General features: G+C 42.1%; 2 protein-coding genes and 2 non-coding genes across 4 annotated transcripts in view; 1 reads left to right on the top strand and 3 right to left on the bottom strand.

Moving 5' to 3' along the window:
* Nucleotides 1-7,323: 7,323 nt before the first annotated feature.
* Nucleotides 7,324-13,173, bottom strand: rps12 (ribosomal protein S12). The gene is made up of 5 exons (XM_052025265.1): nucleotides 12,974-13,173; nucleotides 11,242-11,358; nucleotides 10,704-10,806; nucleotides 9,104-9,205; nucleotides 7,324-7,419 (listed from the first exon to the last, which is right to left on the bottom strand). The coding sequence occupies exons 1-5, from the start codon at nucleotides 12,985-12,987 to the stop codon at nucleotides 7,360-7,362; spliced, it is 396 nt and encodes a 131-aa protein (XP_051881225.1). The 5' UTR covers nucleotides 12,988-13,173; the 3' UTR covers nucleotides 7,324-7,359.
* LOC127575583 (small nucleolar RNA SNORD100) lies at nucleotides 9,285-9,369 on the bottom strand. Its single transcript, XR_007957106.1, has one exon. It is a non-coding gene; the product is annotated as a small nucleolar RNA SNORD100 (small nucleolar RNA).
* LOC127575574 (small nucleolar RNA SNORD101) lies at nucleotides 11,453-11,524 on the bottom strand. Its single transcript, XR_007957098.1, has one exon. It is a non-coding gene; the product is annotated as a small nucleolar RNA SNORD101 (small nucleolar RNA).
* A 3,489-nt stretch (nucleotides 13,174-16,662) lies between the features above and the next one.
* The window catches only part of slc18b1 (solute carrier family 18 member B1), a 42,790-nt gene continuing 34,249 nt past the window's right edge, over nucleotides 16,663-25,203 (top strand). Inside the window, exon 1 of the mRNA XM_052025119.1 lies at nucleotides 16,663-16,930. Coding sequence (XP_051881079.1) covers nucleotides 16,909-16,930 — 22 coding nt within the window. The 5' untranslated portion in view covers nucleotides 16,663-16,908. The remainder of the gene's footprint in view (nucleotides 16,931-25,203) is intronic.

Raw genomic sequence — 25,203 nt, 5'->3', positions numbered from 1 at the left:
GCCTGCCAGCCCAGACTACTGTCACTCATGTCAAGAAGTCAGGCCCTATCGGCTCACAGTTGTTAAAGGTTATTCCCAAATGCAACTTCCTCCACTGAAAGTTGGCAATGTTCTAACACCCGTGCTGCAGTCACAGGGGTTCCACATGGACAGATGAAGGTTTACAGAATGGATGACATGCACAGCTGGGGTGATTATTGCATCTTTGTATTGTATTTGGCATGGTTTAATTTGTAAATAGCCTGTAATCATAGAATCATACAGCAAGGAAACAGGCCATTCAGCCCAACTCATTCATGCCAACCAGTGGGCACCTGTCTATATTAACCCTACCGCCCAAAACTTAGTCCATAGTCCCTTATGCTTAAGCAATTTAAGTGTTCAACTAGACGCTTCTTAAATGCTGTCCACGACCCAGCTTCAGCCACTCGCTCATGCAGTGAATCCCAGGTACTTGTCACTCTCTGGGTGAAGATCTCCCTCATATCTCCTTTAAATTTCTTCCTCCTTACTTTAAATCTGCTTCCTCTAATTTTATCTACCTCTGATACGGGGAAAAGTTTCCTGCAGTCTACCCTATCTATACCCCTCATACTCTGGCGCCGGAGCGTAGCGACTCGTTGCAAGCTGCTCTCCACAGATCTACTCATTACCCTTGCTATAATCGTTCTCATCAATGCACTCTGTACTAACTCAATGTAACTGCACTGTGTAATGAATTGACCTGTACAATCAGTGTGCAAGACAAGTTTTTCACTGTACCTCGGTACAAGTGACAATAATAAACCAATACCAATACCTCAATCACATCCCCTTGCAACTTTCTCCACTCCAGGGAGAACAGCCCCAGTTTCTCCAGTGTTTCCTCATATTCCTTCCTATTCCTTGGTGACCAGAACTGCACGCAATACTCCAGCTGAGGTCTGACCAAGGATTTATAAGGTTGGAGTATAACCTTCCTACTTCTGTATTCAGTGTCCTGACTAATGAAGGCCAATATCCCAATGCCTTCCTAACCACATTGTCTACCTGTGTTGCCAACTTCAAGGATCTATGGACACACTCTGAAATCCCCCATTCCTCAATAACAGCTTACCTTTCATGGTGTATGTCCGAGCCTCATTAGTGCTCCCAAAATGGATCACCTCAAATTTGTCTAGATAAAATTCCATCTGCCATTTTTCAGCTTACTTCACCAAAACACCAATATCTCTCCGCAGCCTAAAACTACCTTCCACACTATCAACAATTCCGCCCATCTTTGTGTCTTCCACGCACTTACTGATCTTGCCTCCCACATCCACATTCAAGTCATTCCCATATATTAAGAACAACAAGGTTCCCAGCACTGATCCTTGTGGGACACAATCATAAAAACAGCCCTCTACCCTAACCCTCTGTTTCCTCTTGCCAAGCCAGTTTTGAATCCAGTTTGCCAACTTGCCCTACATCCCATGGGCCTAATGTTTTGAACCAGTCTCCCATGTAGGACTTCACCAAAAGTTTTATGAAAGTCCTTGTAAATCACATCTATTGCCCTGACCTCATCAATATATTTTATTACCTCTTCAAAGAATTTAATCAAACTGGTCAGACAGGATCTCCCCTTGACAAATCTATGTTGGCCATCTCTGATTCGTCCCTGCCTTTCCAAGTGATCACGAGTCTTCTCCCTCAGAATTTTTTCCAGTATTTTTCCTACCACTGATGTTGGGTTCACAGGTCTATTGCTACCAGGCTTTTCCCTGCTGCCTTTCTTGTAAAGGGGGACACTTGCTGTCCTGCAGTAATCTGGTACCTCACTTGTGTCCAATGATAATTTAAAAATCTCAGCCGGAGCCCAAGCAATCTCATTTCCCAGTCAAGAAAATGAGCAGAGTTTAAGAAATAAAATTTGCAGGTAAACAACACCTTTCCCAACATGAAGACTTCATAAGCCAGCTTACGGTCAATAAAGTATATTTGAGGTCAGAACAGTACTATAACAGAGTACATTCAGCAGCCGGTTTGCTCCCACAAACAGCACTGTAATAGCAACCAGATTTTTTTTAAAGAAATTCTGTTTTTGGGAATAACATTCGCCAGGACCAGAGGGATCTCTCTTCTTTCTGAGTGGTATGGAATCTTTTATTTGCCATTTTATTAGGTAACTCTTCTGCTTTCTATGAAATAATACCACAGGTCTTTAACGTTCACTTGCAAGACCTCAACCACAGTTTAGTTTCTCATCCAAAAGATTGCACCTGTAATGATGCAGCACTTCACTAGTGTTATTGTTAGCACCTGTACAGAAGCCATTTCTACAACAAGGAGCAGAATCTAAATGGGGGGGGGGGGAGGTGGGGGAGATGTAGGGAGGTTCCATACACAACTTCATAATGCAAATTAGAGTCATAGAGTAATACAGCACGGAAACAGGCCCTTCGACCCAACTCATCCATGCCAACTATGATGCTAGTCCCAAGCTAGTCCAGTTTGTCCGCACTTGACCCAGTTCCCTCTAAACCCCTCCTATCCATGCAGTTTTGCATGCTTTTAAATGTTTAAATGTTGTTATTGTACCTGCCTCAACCACTTTCTCTGGCAGCTCATTCCATATATTCACCACCCTCTGCGTGAGGAGGTTGACCCTCAAGTCTCTTTTAACATTTTCACCTCTCACCTTAAACCTATACCCTCTTGATTTTAGTTCCCCTTCCCTGAAAAAAAACAATGTGCGTTCACCCTATCTATACCCCTCAAATTGCTACAGAGCAGCTCTAATTACATGAACAGAAATATTAGAGAATGTGGATGATTTCTATGTTGGAAAGAACATCAAGAAAAAAAAACAAATTGATCAGTCAGAGTTGTGCAACTATTTCATTCTCTGTAAATGCTGTATGAATTGCTGAACCTTCCCAGCATTTTCCAGTTTTTAAGACTGGTATTCTGCAAGAGGGGTTTTGATAAGTTTTGAAAGGGACAAATATATGCACAAGCAGGATGAAAGTGGACAACCTACTTTTCAATACAGCTTGGAAATACAACAATTGATATATCTCCCTTCCCAAACACCACCACCCAACACACCACACACACACACCCCGCACCCCCCAAAGTATCTACCATGTATTTTGTTTGAAACATTTTCTAGATAATGTAGATTGCTTAGAGCAAAATACATTGAATGATTTTCAGAGCATATGGAAAAAAAGGTACACAACACTCAACTTTGAAAATTCAGCTGAAGGATGGTAGCACCTTCACTTTCTATACTTAAGCCAAAATAAATTTAGGACAGTCCCATAAATCACCAGATGGTGGCAATGCTAACCTGAAAGAAGCATTGCTCACCAGTACTAGTGACCCTGCAATAATGAAGGTTTCCTTTTTGACATTTTTAAACTAGTGTAGATAGCAACCAGAGAGAAAAAAACATGAACAGTTATGAGCAGTTTAAATTTTTCTGCCATTGAATTTGCTAATGAGTAACTTGGATGTTTTAAAAAGAATCACTTCTCAGTTAAAATTTTAGGTCAAAATTGCATCTTCAAGAAGTGACTTGTTTGCCGATGAATGTACTGTGAGAACATAGACTAAGTGTCTAGAATTGGATTGGTAGTTTCTACCGATACATTCATACATTTCATACATTCTACCCAAATTAATGAGCAAGATACAATTCAATACAGTCCCCCTGTGCTATATATTTCAATAGCCCTGGAAGCTAGTCCATCAGGCAGAAAACAGCACGCATGATTAAGTCTTTACACATTAGTTAATGGCGAATTCCCCAAGGCATTTACTTGCTGACTTACTAACGCTGCAGTTTAGAGGGGGCATCATCACAGTGAGCAGTTTGTAAAACCCCAAAATTAAATAGGTGCTTGAATACTAGCCCAAGTGAAAAGGGCCTTTAGCTGAATGTCTAACCAAATATTATATTAATATGTATTAGAAAAATTAATCCAGACAGTGTTAAAGAAAACTATGGTGAAAACACCTGAATTACTTGCTGGCTTACTATATATCAAGTAGAATATATCATTGTAACTTTAATGAATAACAAATATTAGCCAGCACATTCTCTCAAATTATAGAGTCAAGTATTCTACAAGGCTAAGTAATCAGAAATACACTAACAGTTATGTTAGGGATTATTCTGGGGTTATGAAATTATGGATGGCAGATATTAATTAAAATGAGAACCAGTTTTTGGGAAATAAAACCTATTCACAACTTAACTTCAACTTTAAAACCATCAAAACCAATCCACTGGGTGTGGGACATTCAGATTCTGCACCATTAAAGCTACGCAGGGGAAGACAATAGATGAATGTTCACGTTAATTAGTGATCAATGAAAATCTCAGGATGAGATCAGGGAAGGCATTAAGTGGCCATCTCCTGTATTAACACATTGTTAAAGACATATCCTGCCACTTAATGCACAGTTCAGCACATGTCTGTTTGATCATTTAATATTCTGGCTAGTTGTATATTCAGGGAACCACCCCTCAACGCTGTAACAAAGAAGTTTATTTTGGGTGAAAAACACAATGATGCAGGAGGAACTCAGCAGGCCAGGCAGCATCTGTGGAGTAAAGCAGGTGGTCAACGTTTCAGGTCAGGACCCTTCTTCAGGACTGAAGATAGAAAAAGGGGAAGCCCAATATATAGGAGGGAAAAGCAGAGCAGTGATAGGTGGACAAAAGAGGGGAGGCGGAGTGGGACAAGGTGGTGATAGGTAGATGCAGGTAAGAGATAGTGAAAGGCAGGTGCGGGGGAGGAGGGGAGAGCAGATCCACTGGGGGATGGGTCAAAGGTAAGGAGAGAAAGGAAAAAAAGAGGCTAGGAAAGGGAAGAAGAGAAGAAGCATAGTGGTGTTAGTTGTGGGGGGGGTTGGTTACGGGGGTAGGGACTACTTAAAGTGGAAGAATTCAATGTTCATGTCAGACAGAAAATGAGGTGCTGTTCCTCCAGTTTATGCTTGGAATTCTCCTGGCAGTGGAAGAGGCCGAGGACTGACATAATCAGTGATAATGTGGGAAGGAGAGTTGAAGTGACTGGTAACGAGAAAATGCAGATCGTGGTTACGGACCGAGCGCAGGTGTTCTGCAAAATAGTCACCTAGTCTGCGTTTGGTCTCACCAATGTAGAGGAGGCCACGCTTGAAGCACCGAATGCAGTAGATGATATTAAGGGAGGTGCAGGTGAATCTCTGTCTCACCTGAAAAGACAATTTGGGTCGCTGGATGGAGGTGGTGTAGGGGCAGGTCTTCTACCTATGGCAGGGGCAGTGGGAAGTTCCCAGGGTGGGGGTGGGAGAGGAGTGAACTAGGGAGTCGCAGAGTGGTCCCTGCAAAAGGCAGAAAGGGGTGGGGAGGTGACATTAAATGAGGTGCTGTTCCTCCCGTTTGTGCTTTCATCTATATTCCAGCATCTGCAGTCCTTTGTTTCTCAAGTTTATTTTGGGTGAATGAAGTTTGTGCTCAGAAGCTCAGATCAGCCACTAGTATTGAATATTCAGAGGTTTTGCTAGTTAGGTTGTGCTACCACTGTAAACATGTAATTCTGCATAGTTACCTGTCTACATTCAAACTGTTAAAGTAGGTAATTATAGCTATTGAAATTGCAGTTATTTATTGTCTTTGTGTTTAAAAAGTATAAAACATGGTGTGAGAAGAGAAATAGATTCTGTCCACATCTGTTGTGTTGAATAAAGACCTTTTATATCTCCCAAATACAGCTTTTCTATGGTTCAGTTCAATCACATTTGGGGTCTCATCCAGAATACATTCATGACCCATCACACGGCCAGCAACCTCAGCAGTCTAAGGGGGGAGGGAGGGGGGTTTAAGTGTAGTGCCCAACCTTAGATCTGTTCAGGCCAACGACCACGGGATCACAAAGTATCAAAGAACACAGCTGAGCTGAACTGGTAGTTATAAAAGTGTGTGTGTGTAAATGACCAGCTATCAGACAGCACTGGGTAGTCTGGTGAGACAGAGCCAACAGTTGCAAAAGGTGGTTACTGACCATTTGGAATGCCAGAGGGGTGCATGTATACTCATTTGGGAGATTATAGCAATGCATTTGTTTGTGTTTATGTTAAGAATAACTTTGGGGTAACAGAGTTTTATATGAAAGGGAATACAGCAGGCATCATGAGCTCAGTGGCACAGGGGGCAATCAGAGAGTATACATTCTCTAGTTTTAAGTACATGCTCTCTTATTTTTATCCTTCCCTTGTGTTTTGTTTAATGAGAATTAATGTTTAAGTATTTGAGGAGAGGTTATACCCAGAAATGCCTGTTGGGGTGGCACCTATTGAGGTCAGACAATGGCAGGCCCAGAATCCTGACAATCCTAGTCAGCCCCTGATACTGATTACTACAATCCATAAACCCTTCAACCCTGGGGAGAAGCAAAGCATTTTGCCTCAAAGTTTATTGTGGGAATGCAGAATTCTGGTGCAAGCTCAAAAAAATGATTCAATTTAATCTGATGCACCCCAAAGACATACACATTTTGGTTGGAGCTAAATGCCTAAGGAATACGTGGGACAGTATGGCCTGGGAGTGCAGGATGGTATCTGGATGACTATCTGGAGTGCCAGTAACAAGGAGAGATATTGCTATTTTAAGGGAGAAGTGATACAGCAACTGGGGGAAGGCAAGAGTAACTGCAGAATGACATCAGTGGTTCAGAAAGCTGATGAGCCCACCATGGATTATGCAGAACGTAAATACTCAGGAGCGGACAACCTTGGTCCCAGTCTTCCTGACAATGCTGTATATTCAGGGAACCATTCCTCAACAATGTAACAAAAGAGGTGTATTTTGGGTGTTTACAGTTTGTGCTCAGAAGCTCTCAGATCAGTCACCAATCTTTGAATATTCAAAGAGTTCTGCTAGTTAGAATGTGCTACCATTGTAAATATGTAATTCTGCATAGTTACCTGCCTACACTCAAAATAGTTAATTGGTTTTATTGTCTTTCTGTTTAATAGTATAAAACATCGTGAGAAGAGGAGAAATAGATTCTCTCAGATCTGTTGTGTTGAATAAAGACCTTCTATATCTCCCAGCTACAACTTCTGGGTGGCTCAGTTCAGTCAGTCACAAGTTACACACCACTTTCAGTATTGCAGATTAACCTGAGTCATGTTTTTTATATTTTTGATTATGATTGAAGTCTATGACTGAGGTCAGTGTCTGTCAACAAAAAAAATTACATCAAACAGGGAATAAATTTCTAATGAAACCAGTGAAATTTAATGCTCATGCTGCTAGGATGGAGACAGCATAAGCCTTCATGCATTTAGTCAAAATAGGAGTCATAATATTAAAGCGTTTTTATTTATTAATAAAATGCATTACTTTGCCCTGAAATAGTTGTCAACAACATCCTTGGCTTGTGAGTCCTTGCCATAATCCTGAAAATAAAAAAAAACATTTGTTAATATGTGTATTGGAATTTTCTGTGATCTCCAAAGTGGAGCAATGAAGGCATTTGATATTGTAAGTTCAAGTTTGACGTACTAAAGCAATGGCCAACAATTCTCCCGAATCATCAAGCTGATAAGCCAGTTTGTATGCTAAAATACATTCAGCTTGCAGATGACATTAATTTGTGTTCTAGATAGCAAGGAGGATTGTATCAGGCTACAGCATAATATTGATCAGTGGGAACATTTGGCAGAGCAATATTTCTGACATGTATGTAGTGATGCTTTTTGGTAGGACACAGTAAATGGTAAGGCATGTTGCTGAACAGACACCTTGGGTTACAAGTCCATGGATCCCTGAAAGTGACAGCATAGGAAGATAGGTGGTGAAGGCAGCAGACAGACACTTGCCTTCATCAACCACAGCATAGAATACAAGAGCAGGGACATTATATTGCAATTTTATAAAACATTGGTTAGGCCACACCTCGACTATTGTGTGCAATTCTGGTCAAACACTAGGAAGGATGTGATTGGGCTGGAGACAGTGTAGAGGAGATTCACCAAGATGTTTGTTGCCTGGATTGGTGCACTCCAGTTATGAGACTGGACTGGCCTGGTTAGTTTTTACTGGAGCAGAGAACGAGAGGTGACCTGGTTGAGGTATGAGTGGCATTGTGTAGATAGTAAGAATCATTTTCCCATGGTGGGGGTGTAAATCATACCACCAGGCTCAAGGACAGCTTCTATCCTGCTGTTATAAGGCTACTGAATGGACCTCTTGTATGAGAAAGATGAACTCTTGACCTCAATCTACCTTATCATGGCCCTTGCACCTTATATCTACCTGCACTGCACTTTCTCTGGAACAATAACACTATATTCTGTTAATTGCTTTTCCCTTGTACTACCTCGATGTACTGATGTGAAAGGATCTGTATCCTCAGTATGTGGCAATAATAAACCAATTTAAAACAAGAGCATGGATTTAATATGAGACATCAGTATTTAGATGGGATCTGAGGGGTCATTTTTTCACCCCACATAGAGGGGTTGAATCTGGAAAGCAATGGTTGAGGTGCTGGTGCAGGCAGGTACTATCACATTTGAGCATCTAAAAAAGCATTTGAATTGCCAAAGCATATAAGTCTACAAACCAAATGCAGATAAGTGGGACTTGTAAAGGCATGGCAGGCTGAAATGCTTGATTTTGTGCTAATACAATCATGATTTTATTCTAGCATTTAAGGTTTTGTGGATAAAACAAAAACTAATTAACCTAAATGCAACAAATGTGATTACAATTAAATTACTTTAAATTCCACTGTCACTGAAGTCTTGTTAATTTGGCCAAGAATTCAATGAGACAATGGAATTGAAAGATTTGTAATTTCTTGATGCATCCAATACCTGATTTAACCTAGCTAATGGCTAAATTCATTGGCACCATAAGATCCCTACACCCAAATATGGTCACTGGCTATTTAATCACAGAGGGTCGCTTAATGACCCAAGTGTTCCACTAATTTCTAGAAATAGGGACCTGCATTTCCCTACACAGTTCATTTGGCCAAATGATGTCGCTCTTCAGATCAGCCTGTAATATTTGTGCCAAATAACTGGAGCAACAACAGTTTTATAAGCTGATTGTCATCAACTGATATTAACTCACCTTGACAACAACACAGCTGCAACCCACAACTTTGCGAGGTTTCCCTTCTCGGTCTATTTTACATAGGCCTACCCATTCACCGAGTTTCTTGTTGTCATCAACCTGTTCAGAAAAAGACAGTTACATAGTCTGAACCTTATAAAAGTCAGTAAGGTTCACCAAAATATACCAAAACTAATACTGTATCTCAGACATTTTGGGTAACAATTCAGGCAATTTTCTTCATTTGATTCAGTTGAGGGAGCCCAATGGTCATCACAGATACAGCAGTGCCCTTCTGTTCTACATCATACAAAATAGTTTATTCTGAAATCAGGAATCAAATATCTCTAAGTATCCCAGTTATTCTTCTATAGAAAGGGATATAGTGGAATACAATCCAACAGCTACACATGGGTTCCACATATACCCAGTTTTTCACAATCCAGGGACACTAATAACAATGTCTCTGGCACCACCTTTGTTAATTTAAAAAGGCTGAAATCAAACACCAGATATTTCAGCGACGAGATTAGCGACTGCCTGATATAACTTGCTAAATCATAGGAAATCACAAGAACCTTTAACCATTCAAGTCTTCTATTGTTATTCATATTCTCAGAATGCTGAACTGCAACTATGCAAGAGGACCTGGGGCAGAAGCTTAACGTGCAGGTATGAACTTTAACCAGTGCATAAAGGAGGTAGCTAAATTTATATATTTAAAAGCTGATGGCTTGGCTCTGCATTCTGTGCAGAGACAGTAATACAGGTGACCTGTGTTATGCAGGGAGGGGCCTGTGTTCCTTAAAAACAGTGATTTTCCATAATGCACAGCTCCATCCATCTGCGCATGTGCCAAGAAATGAGTTGAAAAAAATTAAATTTTGTCTTTATTTTTTCCACACAAGAGTACATTTTTATTCCGTATCCCAAATTTGTTACAGGACATCTTCAAGAGACGGCATCCATCTCTAAGGACCCTCACCATCCAAGACATGCCCTCTTTCTCGTTACTACCATTGAGGTGGTACAGCAGCCTGATGACCCACACGCAACAATTCAGGAACAGCTTCTTCCCCTCCATCAGATTTCTTAACAGCCCATGAAACCCATGAACACTACCTGGTTATTCCCTTTCTTTGCACTATTTATTTTATAATTTTATATCTTTGCACGGTACTGCTGCAGCAAAACATCAAATTTCACAACATGCAAGTCAGTGATAACACATCTGATTCTAATTTGTTGGTCGTGGTTTGTGTATTCCCAAATTACCGTAACATGGGGAATGCCTGTAATAAGCATATCAGGGAGAAGAAAATAAGTACACTCACTAGTTTGTGTTGGACCTGAATAATGAGGAAAGATTAATAAATTCAGCCTTTGTAGTGCCAGACTGATCTCTTTACAAAGCAGTTATGGAAAAAATGAAATACAAACCCACATACTCATTTCAGCTAGTTATTAGTTTATCAGTATTCTGGTTTATAATCCTTCACAATGCCTCATTCTTTAAATTACAAAAAGATAACAATGGCAAGTGGGTTGAAACTTGGAAAAGTGGCCTATAATTACACATTGCTCTAGATCTTTATTCAATCAATTTTTTTTTGCTCACCTTAATCAGGTTGATCTGATGTTCAGCACAGAGTGCCTCTACCAACTTAACATATTGTGCCTCATCACAGTTGCTTGCCAGGACACACAAATGGGCTTGCCGTCTGAGTAGTTAAAAAGAAAAAAAAATCAAAAAAGTGTTACACTGAAATAATCTGGCACAGGCCCCAACACTACCCTTTCTAGTTACGTGGATCAATTGAAGGATCCTATCAAGTACCTCCCCAGCTGGCAAAAAAAAACCTGCTTAAGTCTTTCCACAGATTTGATATTCCAAGTTATCTTTGTTAGGTGTATCTGCAAGCCTGTGCATTGTTCATAGCCAATTTAAAAATCAGGCAATTTGACAATTACACCAGATGTGAATTATCTAGGAACAAAACCCATCATTTCCCTTTATAATAGATTTTAGCAAGCCCCAGACATTTTTTTTTTACAATTTACACTGGATTGTTTTCCTCAGCTTGCATCTAATTACACACCATATTTATTGCATTTCACCAATTAAGGTAATTCTTGAAATTGACAGCAATACTCACTTATCCAGCACTTTGGCGGCTTCCCGGAGACCGCAACACAAGCCATCGTGGATGTATGCAGTTTTCAGCACCTCCTGAAGTGCAGTGTTGACATCCATGACACCTCCTGCGGCTATGCTACAAAGGTGGTGGAAATGATATGAAATGCTGGTGACTAACTTTATCAGTAGTAACAGTGTATCATTCAAGAAAGCCACTGCTGAGCCACAAAGTTGTCAGCAAATTTCTTTCACTCATTCTTACGAGTGAAGGGGTATCCGACATAAAAATTCATCATTTCAACAATGCAGCTTAGATATTTTGGTAAAATGGCCATAATCTCAATTTATTCAAACAAGACTAGCACTTTCAACAATGCATACTATACACCTTTTATAAATTACCAAATAAATTTCTTGTATGCCAACCACATTCCAAATACAAACAAGAGACAAAATAACCAGACCCGGTAATTGAGATCCCAAGCATTATCCACAAAACTCAAGAATTGACCCTCAATTCTTCTCAAGACATCTAGAGAGAGAAAATTTAAAAAACACACTGGAAAGTTGAAATAACAGAAAATATTGAGAGAGAGTACATTAGGCAGTATCTTTGGAAAGTGGAAGAGTTAACATTTAAGGTCAACAACAAAGGGTCTTGAACCTGAAACGTTAACTTTGTTTGTCTTTCCAAAGTCACTGCCTGACCTACAGTATTTCTGCTATTAGTCTACTGAGAGACCATTACCTGGCTGCCCCCTCCCTGCTCAAACTATCACCACCCCAACCACACATTTCCCAGTCTGGCCTCAACCACCTGTCATGCCAGCACTCTCCACTCCACCTCTTTCTATCACCTCCATGGCCCCCCCTTGCCACCTCCCCATCCCCACCAGGACCCATTTCCACGTTCAGCAGGGAATACATCTACCAACATAGCTCACCACAGGTGCTTGCGGACATTTCCTAAATAGTTAAGAAAGAAAATCTAAAACTGTAAGAATTATTCTGATAACACATCCCAACAGATGGTCCACCATTACCCCTTTCTAATTACACAGCTCAACCAGAACTAAATAAACCTACCTTTTTTAGCACAAACTTTAACATTCCTCTCCTACCCACAAGAATCCTGACTCTTGGTCATTCTCTCTTCTCCTGTCAGGCAGAAGCTACAGAAGCTTGAGAACATGTACCACAAGGACAGCTTCTATCCTGCTGTTTTAAGACTCTTGAATGGACCTCTCATACACTAAAAGATGAACTCTTGATCTCTCAATCTACCTCGGCATGGCCTTTGCACTTTGTCTACCTGCACGGCACTTTCTCTGTAACTATAACAATATATTCTACATTGTTTTCCCTTTTGTACAACCTCAATGCTTGGAATGGTCTGTCTGGATGGGATGCAGTACATAATAAACCAATTACCTCTCTCAGCCCCCACCCAACACTACCAAGCAATACTTCCCTTCCACTACCACCATCAACAACCTGACTACATTTATCCCCTTGCCATCCCTCGTCACGACCCCGGCCCTCTCCCACTTCCCAGCTCTCCCCCTACCTGCCGGGCTCCCCGGCCCTCTCCCTATCCCCCAGCCCTCCCCCTCCGCCCGGCCCTCTCCCTATCCCCCAGCCCTCCCCCTCCGCCCGGCCCTCGCCCTCTTCCTACCCCCCCCCCCGACCCACCCCCGCGAGTCTGGCTCACCGCCCGCCCCAGCACTCCCGCCTCCGACTCGGGCACCCACCATTCCTCGGCCATCCTGCGGCGTATTTTCCCAGAAAACTGCGGTCGGAGGCCGAAATACACGCAGAGGCTGAGGGCGCTGGGGGCGGCCGGGCGGGCGGCGGGCTGGGCGCGGCTGCGGGGCGCGGGATGGCCGCGATGGCGCTTCGCTTCTCGGCCTCACTCACCGGGAGCCCGCAGCGCAATGGCGGCAGAGAGGCCGCCCCCGCTGACGTCATCCTTTATATAGGCGCCGCGCAGGGGCCCTCGCTCCGACAGCGTGACGTATAGAGTCGGCCAAACAACTTGCCCGACAGGTTGGAAACTCGGGGGGGGGGAGCGAGAGAGCGAGAGAGCGAGAGAGCGAGAGAGAGAGGGGGGGGGGGTGGGTTGGGGATCTGAAATAAAGTCAGAAAATGTTGCAAATGTTCATTAGGTCGGGCAGCACCAATGTTGAAAGAGAAAGAGGGACACAGAAGAGATGTGGAGGGAAACAGTGAGATTTTTCGCATCAGGAGGGAAACAGTGAGATTTTTCGCATCAGAGTTTGTCAACAGGAATTTGTACTGCATTTTTGAGGCTTGCAAAATAGAGAATATTTCAATCATTGGACCTCATTTTAATGCTCCAGAGTTTGTGGTTCTAATGAAGGTAGCAGTTAGCGTAACGCTATTACAGCGCTAGTGACCCGGGTTCAATTCCGCCTGCTGTCTGTAAGGAGTGTGCACGTTCTCCCCGTGTCTGGAATGTGGGAGGAAACCAGAGCACCCGGAGGAAACCCACGCAGACAGGGGTTAGGAGCTGTGGACATGCTACGTTGGCATCAGGAGAATGACGACACTTGCGGACTGCCACCAGCAGATTCCCTAACCCTAACCGCATTTCACTGTGTTTTGATGTACATGTGACTAATAAATATCTAATCATTGATCAACACATGCTCAACCAAACACAGGAACTCCAGAAGCTCCTGTCACTGATACATACACTGTTTCTCCCACAGAATGCACCTTTCTGGATTGCTGATGGTCACATTATAAAATTAGTAACATCATGAACGTCAGCTTTTTTTAAAAGCTATCTTTGCTTTAAAACCTGATGAAAATGTTAAACCTAGTTCAGTCAGGTGTAACTAAGTTTTTCAACAGAGTATTAAGAGATAATTACTACCAAACAACCTCTCATGTGCTGGAAAATGTACAAGAATTGCATCTGATTTTCTTTTTAAAAAGTTACGTGATATTGCAAATAATATTTCTTTTCCAGTTTAGGCTTGTTTTGCAATATTTCAGCTTCTCCCTTAATTATATTGGTACACCCCTAAATAATTGCTATTTTGCTTTCTGTGCAATGATTGAAATGTGAAACATATCTAAGCTTTTCATTATTGCACTGTTTACAGCTAGAATTCTTCAAACTGATTGATCAGATTGCCTGATACATCCCCTACTTCTGGATCTCACAGGTATCCAAAAAAATTGGCATAATATAGCCAATGACCAGAGACTCAGGGATTTGCCCAGTCTGATCCTCAGGGCCCAAGTCCAAATCTAAGTCCATATCCAGCTCCAGACACATCCTGGGTGGGCATCAATTTGGCAAGGTGGAAAGGAACAATGTAAATGCGGTGATGGAACAACCCAGGGGATAGTGATTGAAGCAATGAATGGATAGTGACCAAAGCAAAGGCAGTGGCAAATTGCATTGATGAGACAATAAGGGAGCATTTATGCCTTTAAACACAACAAAAAAAAAATCAGTATCCAGTTGTGTATGTGTTACTTGACAATGTTCTTTAGCAGTGATTTGAATTGTACATTTGGCTGTCCACACAAGAGTTGTGCACCACTGATCCAATGCAAACAGTACTGAATACTCAACTGACAGTTTTTGGGAAATCAACAGAGATAATGGGTTTATGGGGATCAAGCTAGGTTAGGCAAGAGGAGGCTGGAGATGGAATCAGTGAAAGGATAAGTAAACACAGCCAGGCTGGCAGCAGGTGGGAGGAATCGTGCTCCATCTGTTTCAACTTTAGGAGCTTCCTCAAATGGTTCCAATTCTACCTATCAAAAGGTAGCAACATATCCTAGGAATATCTCCTCCAAGGTCCATCAAAAATTATTCTTTTGCCTCTTTTGCTCCTTGAACCAGTTTCTACATATAATCCCTTTTTAATCCTTTGAATTTCAACCCAAATCAAATTGCAATCTTTCCAAATTCTTGATTCTCTCATTAAAAAAAAATTCACACTTCCTTTAAATTTTCCCTAGTAAAGCTGTTCTATTTCTGGAGCACACCAACTGGTTGTGAATACGTCCCTCTTTGACTTGATTTGCTTTATTTTTGTTATAAAGTCAACAGAATAATCCCAATTCCATGATCAAGATGCATTAAGGACATAATACTATTAAAGGATGCACATCCATACTAAAGTGCACATTGAACACCACATGCAATAGTTCTTTGGCATTTGGACATACATGGACACAACTGCTGAAAAATCCACACATCAGAACTGTAATCACAACATCACAACCAGATGGCGATGAGGAGGCGTACAGGTATGGAGGCTCCAATGTGCAGGATTGAAAGAGGCTGCAGAAGGTTGTAGATTCAGCCAGCTCCATCACAGGCACAACCCTCCCCACCATTGAGGACATCTTCAAGGGGTGGTGCCTTAAGAAGGCAGCATCCATCATTAAGGACCCTCACCATCTGGGACATGCCCTTTTCACATTACTACCATCAGGGAGGAGGTACAGGAGCATGAAGACCCATACTCAACATTTCAGGAACAGCTTCTTCCCCTCCACCATCAGATTTTTGAATAGTTCATGAACACATGAACTCTACCTTGTTATTCCTCTTTTGCCCTCTCTTATTTCTTGGTAACTTATAGTAATTTTTATGCAAAACAACAAATTTCACAACACATGTCAGTAATACTAAAACTGATTCTGATTCTGTTGATGGCTGCTGGATCTCCCACACACTTTCATTGCTTCATGAGTTTTTGCTGGACCTCAGCCTTCAGATACAGGAGATCCTCTTTTTTAAAATTATTGAACTATAATGGTGTTTCCAGTCCAAGAACAGCTTTTAATTATAAAGGCTCCTAGATCTCATGATCATTTGTATCAAACCATTTTTGTCATTTCCTGGTGGAGAAACAAGTAGTCTTTCTGCCTGTGCCAAGCATGATGGATTTCAGGACAGACCAAGCACTCTGGACACTGCAGTTGCCCTTGACTGGGAAATCTCCAGTGAAGTAGTGAACACCACAGTCACTGGGTATGGACTGAACTGTGAAGTGGGGCACTCTCCACAGATCCTGCCTGGGCTCCTGCATTTCCAATACCCAACATATTTTGTGCTCGATGACAGGGATTGTCAATGACTGTGCAGAAGTCCTTCTTTAGTAAGTGGTGATGAAAGCTAAGGATTTTCACTGAGATAGCCAGCAGGAGTAGGCTTCTAAACCGATCACTGCTCAACGTCACTCTGGTGAAACATCGTCCAGAACAGTAAAATACTCAATGCCTTGTCTGCCACAGGCTGGCCTGTGTGGTTTTGAAGTACTGGGAACTTTTAAATTACATTCAGTGCCAAAGGCAAGATGTTGCAAGCAGAACTGTGCTTTGAGAATCAGCCACTGGGCTCTCGGCTCAAATTTGGGCAATTGTGTCAGCGTGCTTCCGGTCTCTTCCTCCCTTCTGTTGTCTGCGACAGGTTGGACTTGGGGTGGCGCAGTTGGAAGGGCGGAAGGTCGGGATCGTAGATCCGTGGCAGGCGAGCTGCTCCTGGAGGGAGGGTAGAGGCGGGCGGCGCGGGGAGAGGCAGCGGCTGACGTGGGGCTGCACCGTCTGCGGCGGCGACCCTCGCACGGAGTGTGTGTGTGTGTGTGTGAAGTCCCCGCTGGCCGCCTCTTCCACCACCACCACCACCACCACCACCATGGCAACTCCAGCAGACTCCGGTAACTCCAGCTTCGGCTTTTCCCGGCGGTGACTTGTCCACATGCCTTGTTCTCTCCCTCTCTCTTCCTTTTACCCGGCGACGTCTGATAGTAGCTCACCACGCAGAAGGAGTTCTGGGGATCTGGGTTCAATCCTGCCCGCCGCTGCTGTCTGTGTGCCCTTCTCCCCGAGACTGTGTGGGTTTCCCGGGCTGATCCCGTTTCCTACCACATCCCAAAGACATGTTGGTAGCCTAAACGCAAGGTTTCGACCCGAAAAGTCGACAATTCCTTCCCTCCCAAATCCTCCAGCAGATTATTTGTTGCTTCAGGAGGAGGGCTGTTCGGTCCATCGAGTCCATGCCAGCTCTCAGAGCACCTTCACTGGTCCCATAATCCCTAATTTATCTCCATGCAACCTATTCTCTTTCACATGCTCATCAGCCCGCCCCTCCCCCTGTTCTACCTCCCACCTGTGCCATTTAGGCTATCAACATGTTTTTGGGATGTGGTAGGGAACAGGAGCAGCCCGGGAAACCCACACAGTCTCAGGGAGAACGTGCAAACTCCACACAGACAGCAGTGGAGGTCAGGATTGAACCCTAGAACTGTGCGGCAGCAAAGAGACTTGTTTGCTGGTTGTGCTTCTGCATTCCACAGGTGTTTACCAGTTGTGGTATTGCCTTTCTCACCCATGGAACTGAACTCCTGATGGGTTCTGACTTGTTCTGCTGTCTGGTTTTTAATTTTTTTCTAAATTTTATTTACAGTGTGGTAACAGGCCCTTCCGGCCCAATGAGTCCGCGCCGCCCATTTTAAACCCCCATATTAACCTACCCGTACGTCTTTGAAATGTGGGAGGAAACCGGAGCACCCGGAGGAAACCCACGCAGACACGGGAGAACGTACAAACTCCTTACAGACAGCAACGGGAATCGAACCCCGATCGCTGGTGCTGTAATAGCGTTGCGCTAACCGCTACATAATGTTCTCACAAGATCACAAGACAAGGGAGCAGAAGCAGGCCATTCGGCCCATCCAGTCTGCTCCAAGGAAAAGGGAAAAAGAAATGGGGAATGGGGAGAAAAAAAACCTATTCTAATCCCAATTTCCGGCCTTATCCCCATATCCCTTGATACCCTGACTATTTAGATATCTATCTATCTCTTCCTTGAACACCCCCACTGATCTGGCTTCCACTGCTGTACGTGGCAAGGAGTTCCACAAATTCACCACCCTCTGGCTAAAGAAATTTCTCCTCATCTCTGTTTTGAAACTGTACCCTCTAATTCTAAGATTGTGCCCTCTGGTCCTGGACTCACCCACCAAGGGAAACAGCCTAGCCACATCTACTCTGTCCTTTCCTATCAACATTTTAAATGTTGCTATGAGGTCCCCTCTCATTCTTCTGTACTCCAGTGAGTACAGTCCAAGAGCCGACAAACGCTCATCATACGTAAGCCCTTTCATTCCTGGAATCATCCTCTTAAATCTCCTCTGAACCCTCTCCAATGTCAGCACATCCTTCCTAAGATGTGGGGCCCAAAACTGCGTACAATATTCCAAATGAGGCCTCACTAGTGCCCCGTAGAGCCTCATCAACACTTCCTTACTTTTATACACTATACCTCTCGAAATGAATGCCAACATAGCATTCACTTTCTTTACCACCGATCCGACCTGGTGGTTAACCTTTAAGGTATCCCGCACGAGTACCCCCAAGTCCCTTTGTACTTCCGTACTTTGAATTTTCTCTCCTTCTAGATAATAAACTGCCCGCTTATTTCTGCTTCCAAAGTGTACAACTGCACATTTCTCAACATTGAATTTCATCTGCCATTTCCTTGCCCATTCTCCTAAACTGTCTAGGTCCCTCTGCAACCTTCCTATCTCCTCAATACTCCCTACTCCTCCACCTATCTTGGTGTCATCAGCAAACTTAGCCACGAAACCATTTATTCCATCATCCAAATCGTTGATGTACAAGGTACAAGGTTCTGTACATAATGTCTTTGTGAAGCTTCTAGCAGTGAGAATGTTGTGACATCAGGCCATTGCTACATATCCTTGATTGTGGGATTTTACTAAATTGAGTAGTCCAAACAACAGGTTATTGTTTAGAATAAAGAGGGTGTTATATATTCATTGACAGATTCTGGGCATCGCTCCCAAGATTACCCATCACCAAGGCAGAGGTGAACCACTTGTCAGCAATGCCCTCTTTCACTCTGCTGAAGATTGAGATGCAGTCTGATACAGTGCTAAATTAACAAATTTGCATTTGTCCTGCACTTTTCAGATAGGACACATCTGGACAATTTTACACTTTATCAGAAAGTTGCTAATATTGTAGTAGTACTGTAATGGCTTGGCTAGATCTGCAACAAGTCCCGAGCAGAAGTCCTACTACGGCTGGGATGTTAGCAGGGCCCTCTATATCCAATGCTGCCATTCATCTCTTGAAGTTAAAAGTTGATTTCTAAACTTTCTTTTTATTTTATAGCTTAATTCATTTTCAGGAATTATTTAAATTAATGGGGCATACGATAGGAGGGGAAACAAAATCTACTGAGCAGCAGGGGATGTGTATTATCAAATCATCTGAGGATAAATCATACTTGAGGATAAATATAAACTTGCGAACTGAGCAGTGTTTGCGTGATATTATTTCTCATATATTGCATTACTTTATGTACACCAAGACCTGAAAGAGACTTCCAAGGTTTTGTGTTAATACAAACAAAAGCTCCGAAGCTGATAATGAAGGAAGGCAGCTAACACTTTGAAAGTGATTTTAGAAATGCTGTCCGTAGTTTTCTGATGTAACTATTCTGAGTTTAGCCTGAACCCATCAGTATGGGCCGAAACTAGTTAAGGTTCACAAAATAGCATAACTCAGAAGACTTCTTATAAATTTATGAAAACTAAGTGAACGCTGCACCCAATATACTACAAATAATATAAGAACTGGCCAGTGTTACGGACTCAGTGAAAGTCCCTTTAAGATAGAGAGTGTGTGTGTATGTGTGTGTGGGGCGTGCTTACGTCAATAGAAGATAAAGGACGTAATGACGTTGTTGAAGAAGTCAGAAGAAGAAGGAGAGAGAGAGAGAAGGGAGAGAGACACCAGCCTGCTAGTTTTCTCTATCGATGGATGAGAAACGATAACTGTGTCTGCCACTGAAATCCATGTATGGAAGTTGGAAGTAATCCGGTGGAGTTCACTTTGTTGCTGACCTGTAGAAGGAAACAGGTATTTGAGTGTGGACGACCACGGTTCGGATGCTTTTCAGGGTGAGGAAGTCACTACCGAGTAAACACTGGAGTGTCGTTTGGGTTCCATCGTGGAACATTTGGATTTCGTATGTACTCTCTCTATGTTTTTCTACATCTACATCTTATCTTCAGACAACGGTGGTTGTTGAAGAAGCCCTTGCTCATGTTTCACCTTATGGCTTGTGGAACTGAACTTTAAGAACCATTCCGGAACTGGGAGTTTTGGACTTTGTCACACACACACACGAAGAGTTTAGTTTTGGGGTTAACGTTCAAGGTTTAACATTTTTGAATTCTAACATACTAACATTTTTACTTCTATTTTACGTATTATCATAAGTAGTGATTAATAAAATAGTTTTTAACACTGAAACACGCTCAGTGTGTTTCTTTTGTTGCTGGTTCGTGACAAAATTGGGGGATTCGTCCGGGATAGTTCCCAAGGTTAACGAGATTCGTCCGGGATCCAATCCAAAGATTAACGAGTGTCATCTGGGATCGTTCCCCAGATTGACGAGATTCGTTTGGGATTCAATCCAAAGATTTTTGAGGGAGGTCTGATAAATTCTTTTTAATTGGCTTGTGTGTGTGGAAACCAGCAACAATGGATACATTTTTGAAAAAACCCTCTCCTGGAGGATTGCAGGGGATGAGGAAGCCTGATTTGGTGAAAATTGCTGCAGAGTTACATCTTGAGGCAGTGACGCGATTTATGAGGAAGGCAGATATTCAGAGACTGATAGCTGGCCATTATGTGGAAAAGAAGGTGTTTGAGGAGGAAGTGTTAAAACAGTTTCCTGGCAGTGAAATAGCAATTTCTGAGGCACAGGTGCAGATAGCAAAGATGGAGTTAGAACAAACACGACTGAAGTTCGAGTTGGGACAAAAGAAATTAGAGGCTGAACGAGAGCAAACCCAGTTAAAGATAGAAGCTGAACGAGAGCTAACTCGGATGAAGATAGAGGCTGACCTAGCAATGAAGCAGATGGAATTGAAGAGGATGGAGCTGGATAGTGAGGAGAAGGAAAAACAGAGGCAGCATGATTTACAAATGATGCAAAAGAGTGTGGAATCTGATTCTGATGATGGTTTTTCAGCCAGCAGGGAGGTTCGATTAGTCCCTCCTTTTGAGGAAGATCAGGTTGATCAGTATTTCCAACATTTTGAAAAGGTTGCTGTGAGTTCAAACTGGCCAAAGAAAGGATGGGCTCTTATGGTACAGAGTGTGATTAAAGGTAAAGCTCAAAAAGCTTATTCTGCTTTGTCTGCTGAGGATGCAGCTGATTATACCAAGGTAAAACAAGCTATATTGAAGGCCTATGAATTGGTACCTGAAGCTTACAGACAAAAATTCAGAGACTTGAGGAAATCTGCAGATCAGACTTATATGGAATTTGCCAATGGAAAGAGAAAATGTTTTGAACGATGGTGCCTGGCTAAAAATGTAGATGGGGATTTTGATAAATTGAAAGAATTGATATTAGTGGAAGCCTTTAAAAGATGTGTTCCAGCTGAATTAACAACATATTTAAATGAAAAGGGAGTGGAAATTTTACAAGAAACTGCTAGGTTGGCAGACATTTATGCTTTAACCCATAAATCCAAATGGGGGCAACCTAAAACCTTTCAAACGAGTTATAAGGACAATCCAGGTAAACTGGAGATTAAATTGGGAGGTAATCAAAAAGGAAAGGATGAAAAGAAGCCAGTGCTGGAGAAACCTATTGAGCGTACTTGTTATTACTGTAAGAAACCTGGCCATGTGATATCTAATTGTGCCCTTTTGAAGAAAAGGAAGGAAGCTGTGCCCAATGCTTGCTTTCAGGCAATTAAAAATCAAAAAGGTTTAGGAGATGCTGTTAAAGATCAGTCCTTGCAAGAGGTAAAGGCTGAAAAGTTGGTGGAGGTGAGGAAGGAATTCCGTTCTTAAGTATCAGAGGGTTTTGTTTCACTGAATGATGGGTCACCCCAGGTGCCAGTGAAAATTCTTAGAGTTACTGGGGCTAGTCAATCTCTCTTGCTGGACAGTGTTTTAAATTTTGGTGAAGAAAGTGACACTGGTGAGGTAAATCTAGTGCGAGGTGTTACAGATGACACCATGTCTGTCCCTTTACACAGGGTGATTTTAAAGTCAAAGTTCGTAGAAGGACCAGTCGAGATAGGGATAAGACCTAGGTTGCCAGTGGAAGGAGTTTCTTTGTTATTGGGAAATGACCTTGCAGATGGAGAAATTGTTCCTGTGGTACGGTTAACAACCAAACCAAGGATTGATGAGTCTGAGAATGATCCAGATGTTTACCCATCATGTGCGGTGACTCGAGCTAGAGCTAAAGAATTAGCCAAGACAGACAGTCCGGTGCAGTCTGATGTCGTTCCTTGTGACAGTCCTAAACAGGAAGAAAATTATGATGCCTTATCTGAGACTTTTCTGTCTTCACTGGAGGATCAACATCCTTATAGTGAGCCTGAATTTAAAGATTTGTCTTTGTCGAGGAAGGATTTTATGGTGGAACAGACAAAGGACCCTGAGTTGACAGAATTGAAAGAAAAAGTACTCTCATGTGAGGAGATTGAGAAAGTGCCAATTGGATATTATGTCAAAAATGGAGTGTTAATGAGGAAATGGAGACCTCCCCATGTCCAAAAAATTTAAAACTCGGTTGGAAAGAGTCTGCCAGCTAGCAAGAGAGAATTTGAAAACCAGCCAGATAAGAATGAAGACATATTTTGATAGATGTGCTCGGCCTAGGACATTTGCAGTGGGGCAAAAGGTGTTGGTATTTTTCCCTAGCCAAAATAATCCATTGCAATCTCGTTTTTCTGGACCCTATGCTATTGAATCTCGAGTGACTGATTTAATATATATAATCAAAACACCAGATAGACGCAAGAAAACACAACTCTGTCATGTAAACATGCTAAAACCTTATTATGAGAGGGATTCAGTTGTGGCCTTGGTGGATGATGTAAAGGTTGTTTCTAGAATGCCTGATGTTGATGTTGAGGAAGGCCAATTTAGACCAAATATTGTTCCATCAAAACTAAAAAACCAAAATATCCTGGAGAACCTTGAAACGAAGTTGGACCATTTACAAGTTTCACAAAAACAACAGATGAGAGAATTAATTTTAAAATTTAAAAATTTGTTCCCAGATGTTCCAAACAGAACATCGATAATTACCCATGATGTTGATGTTGGGGATGCAAAACCAATCAAACAACACCCATATCGAATGAATGTGGAAAAAAGTAAACTTGTTGATCAGGAAATAAAATACATGTTGGAAAATGATATTATTAGACATTCTACTTCAAATTGGAGTTCGCCCTGTGTTATTGTACGTAAACCTGATGGAACTGTTAGATTTTGCACAGATTACAGGAAAGTGAATGCTGTAACAAAGTCAGATGCTTACCCTATTCCTAGGGTGGATGACTGCATAGATAGAGTGGGAAAGGCAAAATTTCTTACAAAGATTGACCTATTAAAAGGGTACTGGTGTGTTCCATTAACAGATAGAGGAAGGGAGATTTCAGCCTTTGTAACCCCTTCTGGATTGTATGAATACAATGTTTTGCCATTTGGAATGAAAAATGCTCCGGCAACATTTCAAAGAATGATTAATTCAGTGATTCATGGGTTAAAACATACAGATGCCTACATTGACGACTTAGTGACTGGGAATGATACTTGGGAAGATCACATCTCTGCGTTAGAAAGGTTGTTTGAAAGACTTTCCAAGGCTAACCTTACAGTTAACTTGGCTAAAAGTGAATTTGGCCATGCCACTGTGACGTATCTTGGTTATGTTGTAGGTCAAGGCAAGCAAGCTCCTGTTCAGGCAAAAGTTCAAGCAATATCTGAGTTCCCTATTCCCACAGGTACGAGGACTGTTAGAAGATTTTTGGGAATGGTTGGATATTATCGAAAATTTTGTAAAAATTTTGCTGATATTGCTCTTCCCCTAACTAATCTTCTGAAGAAGGGAGTAAAGTTTGTTTGGACAGATTCTTGTCAAGAAGCATTTGAGAAGCTGAAAGCCATTTTATGCTACCATCCTGTGCTCAAAACACCTGACTTTGAAAAGCCATTTTCATTAGCAGTAGATGCCAGTGATGAAGCTGCAGGAGCTGTGTTGTTGCAGAAGGGTGACCTTGATGATATTGACCATCCTGTAGCTTACTTTTCAAAGAAATTTAATGAGCATCAAAAGAATTATTCCACCATAGAGAAAGAATTACTGTCGCTTGTTTTAGCCTTGCAACATTTCAGTGTATATGTTTGCACCGCTCAGAAACCATTGACTGTATATACAGATCATAACCCATTGGTGTTTCTGAGCCGAGTCAAAAACAAGAACAGAAGGCTGTTAAACTGGAGTTTAATTTTGCAAGAGTTTGATCTCATGATAACTCACATTAAAGGCAAAGATAATGTGATTGCTGATTGTCTTTCCCGATGTTAAATGGGAAACATGTATCTGTACTAATCTGATATTCTGTAGTTGTGTAGCTTGATAATTATTAACATTACTAACTGTATGCGCGGTTAAATTTTTCTGGGGAAAAATTTTTTTTTAGGTGGGAGGTGTTACGGACTCAGTGAAAGTCCCTTTAAGATAGAGAGTGTGTGTGTATGTGTGTGTGGGGCGTGCTTACGTCAATAGAAGATAAAGGACGTAATGACGTTGTTGAAGAAGTCAGAAGAAGAAGGAGAGAGAGAGAGAAGGGAGAGAGACACCAGCCTGCTAGTTTTCTCTATCGATGGATGAGAAACGATAACTGTGTCTGCCACTGAAATCCATGTATGGAAGTTGGAAGTAATCCGGTGGAGTTCACTTTGTTGCTGACCTGTAGAAGGAAACAGGTATTTGAGTGTGGACGACCACGGTTCGGATGCTTTTCGGGGTGAGGAAGTCACTACCGAGTAAACACTGGAGTGTCGTTTGGGTTCCATCGTGGAACATTTGGATTTCGTATGTACTCTCTCTATGTTTTTCTACATCTACATCTTATCT

Source organism: Pristis pectinata, chromosome 10, assembly GCF_009764475.1.
Source record: "Pristis pectinata isolate sPriPec2 chromosome 10, sPriPec2.1.pri, whole genome shotgun sequence".
Lineage (NCBI taxonomy): Eukaryota > Metazoa > Chordata > Chondrichthyes > Rhinopristiformes > Pristidae > Pristis > Pristis pectinata.
Note: the sequence above shows the minus strand (reverse complement) of the source record. Positions and strands in the feature narration are given on the sequence as shown.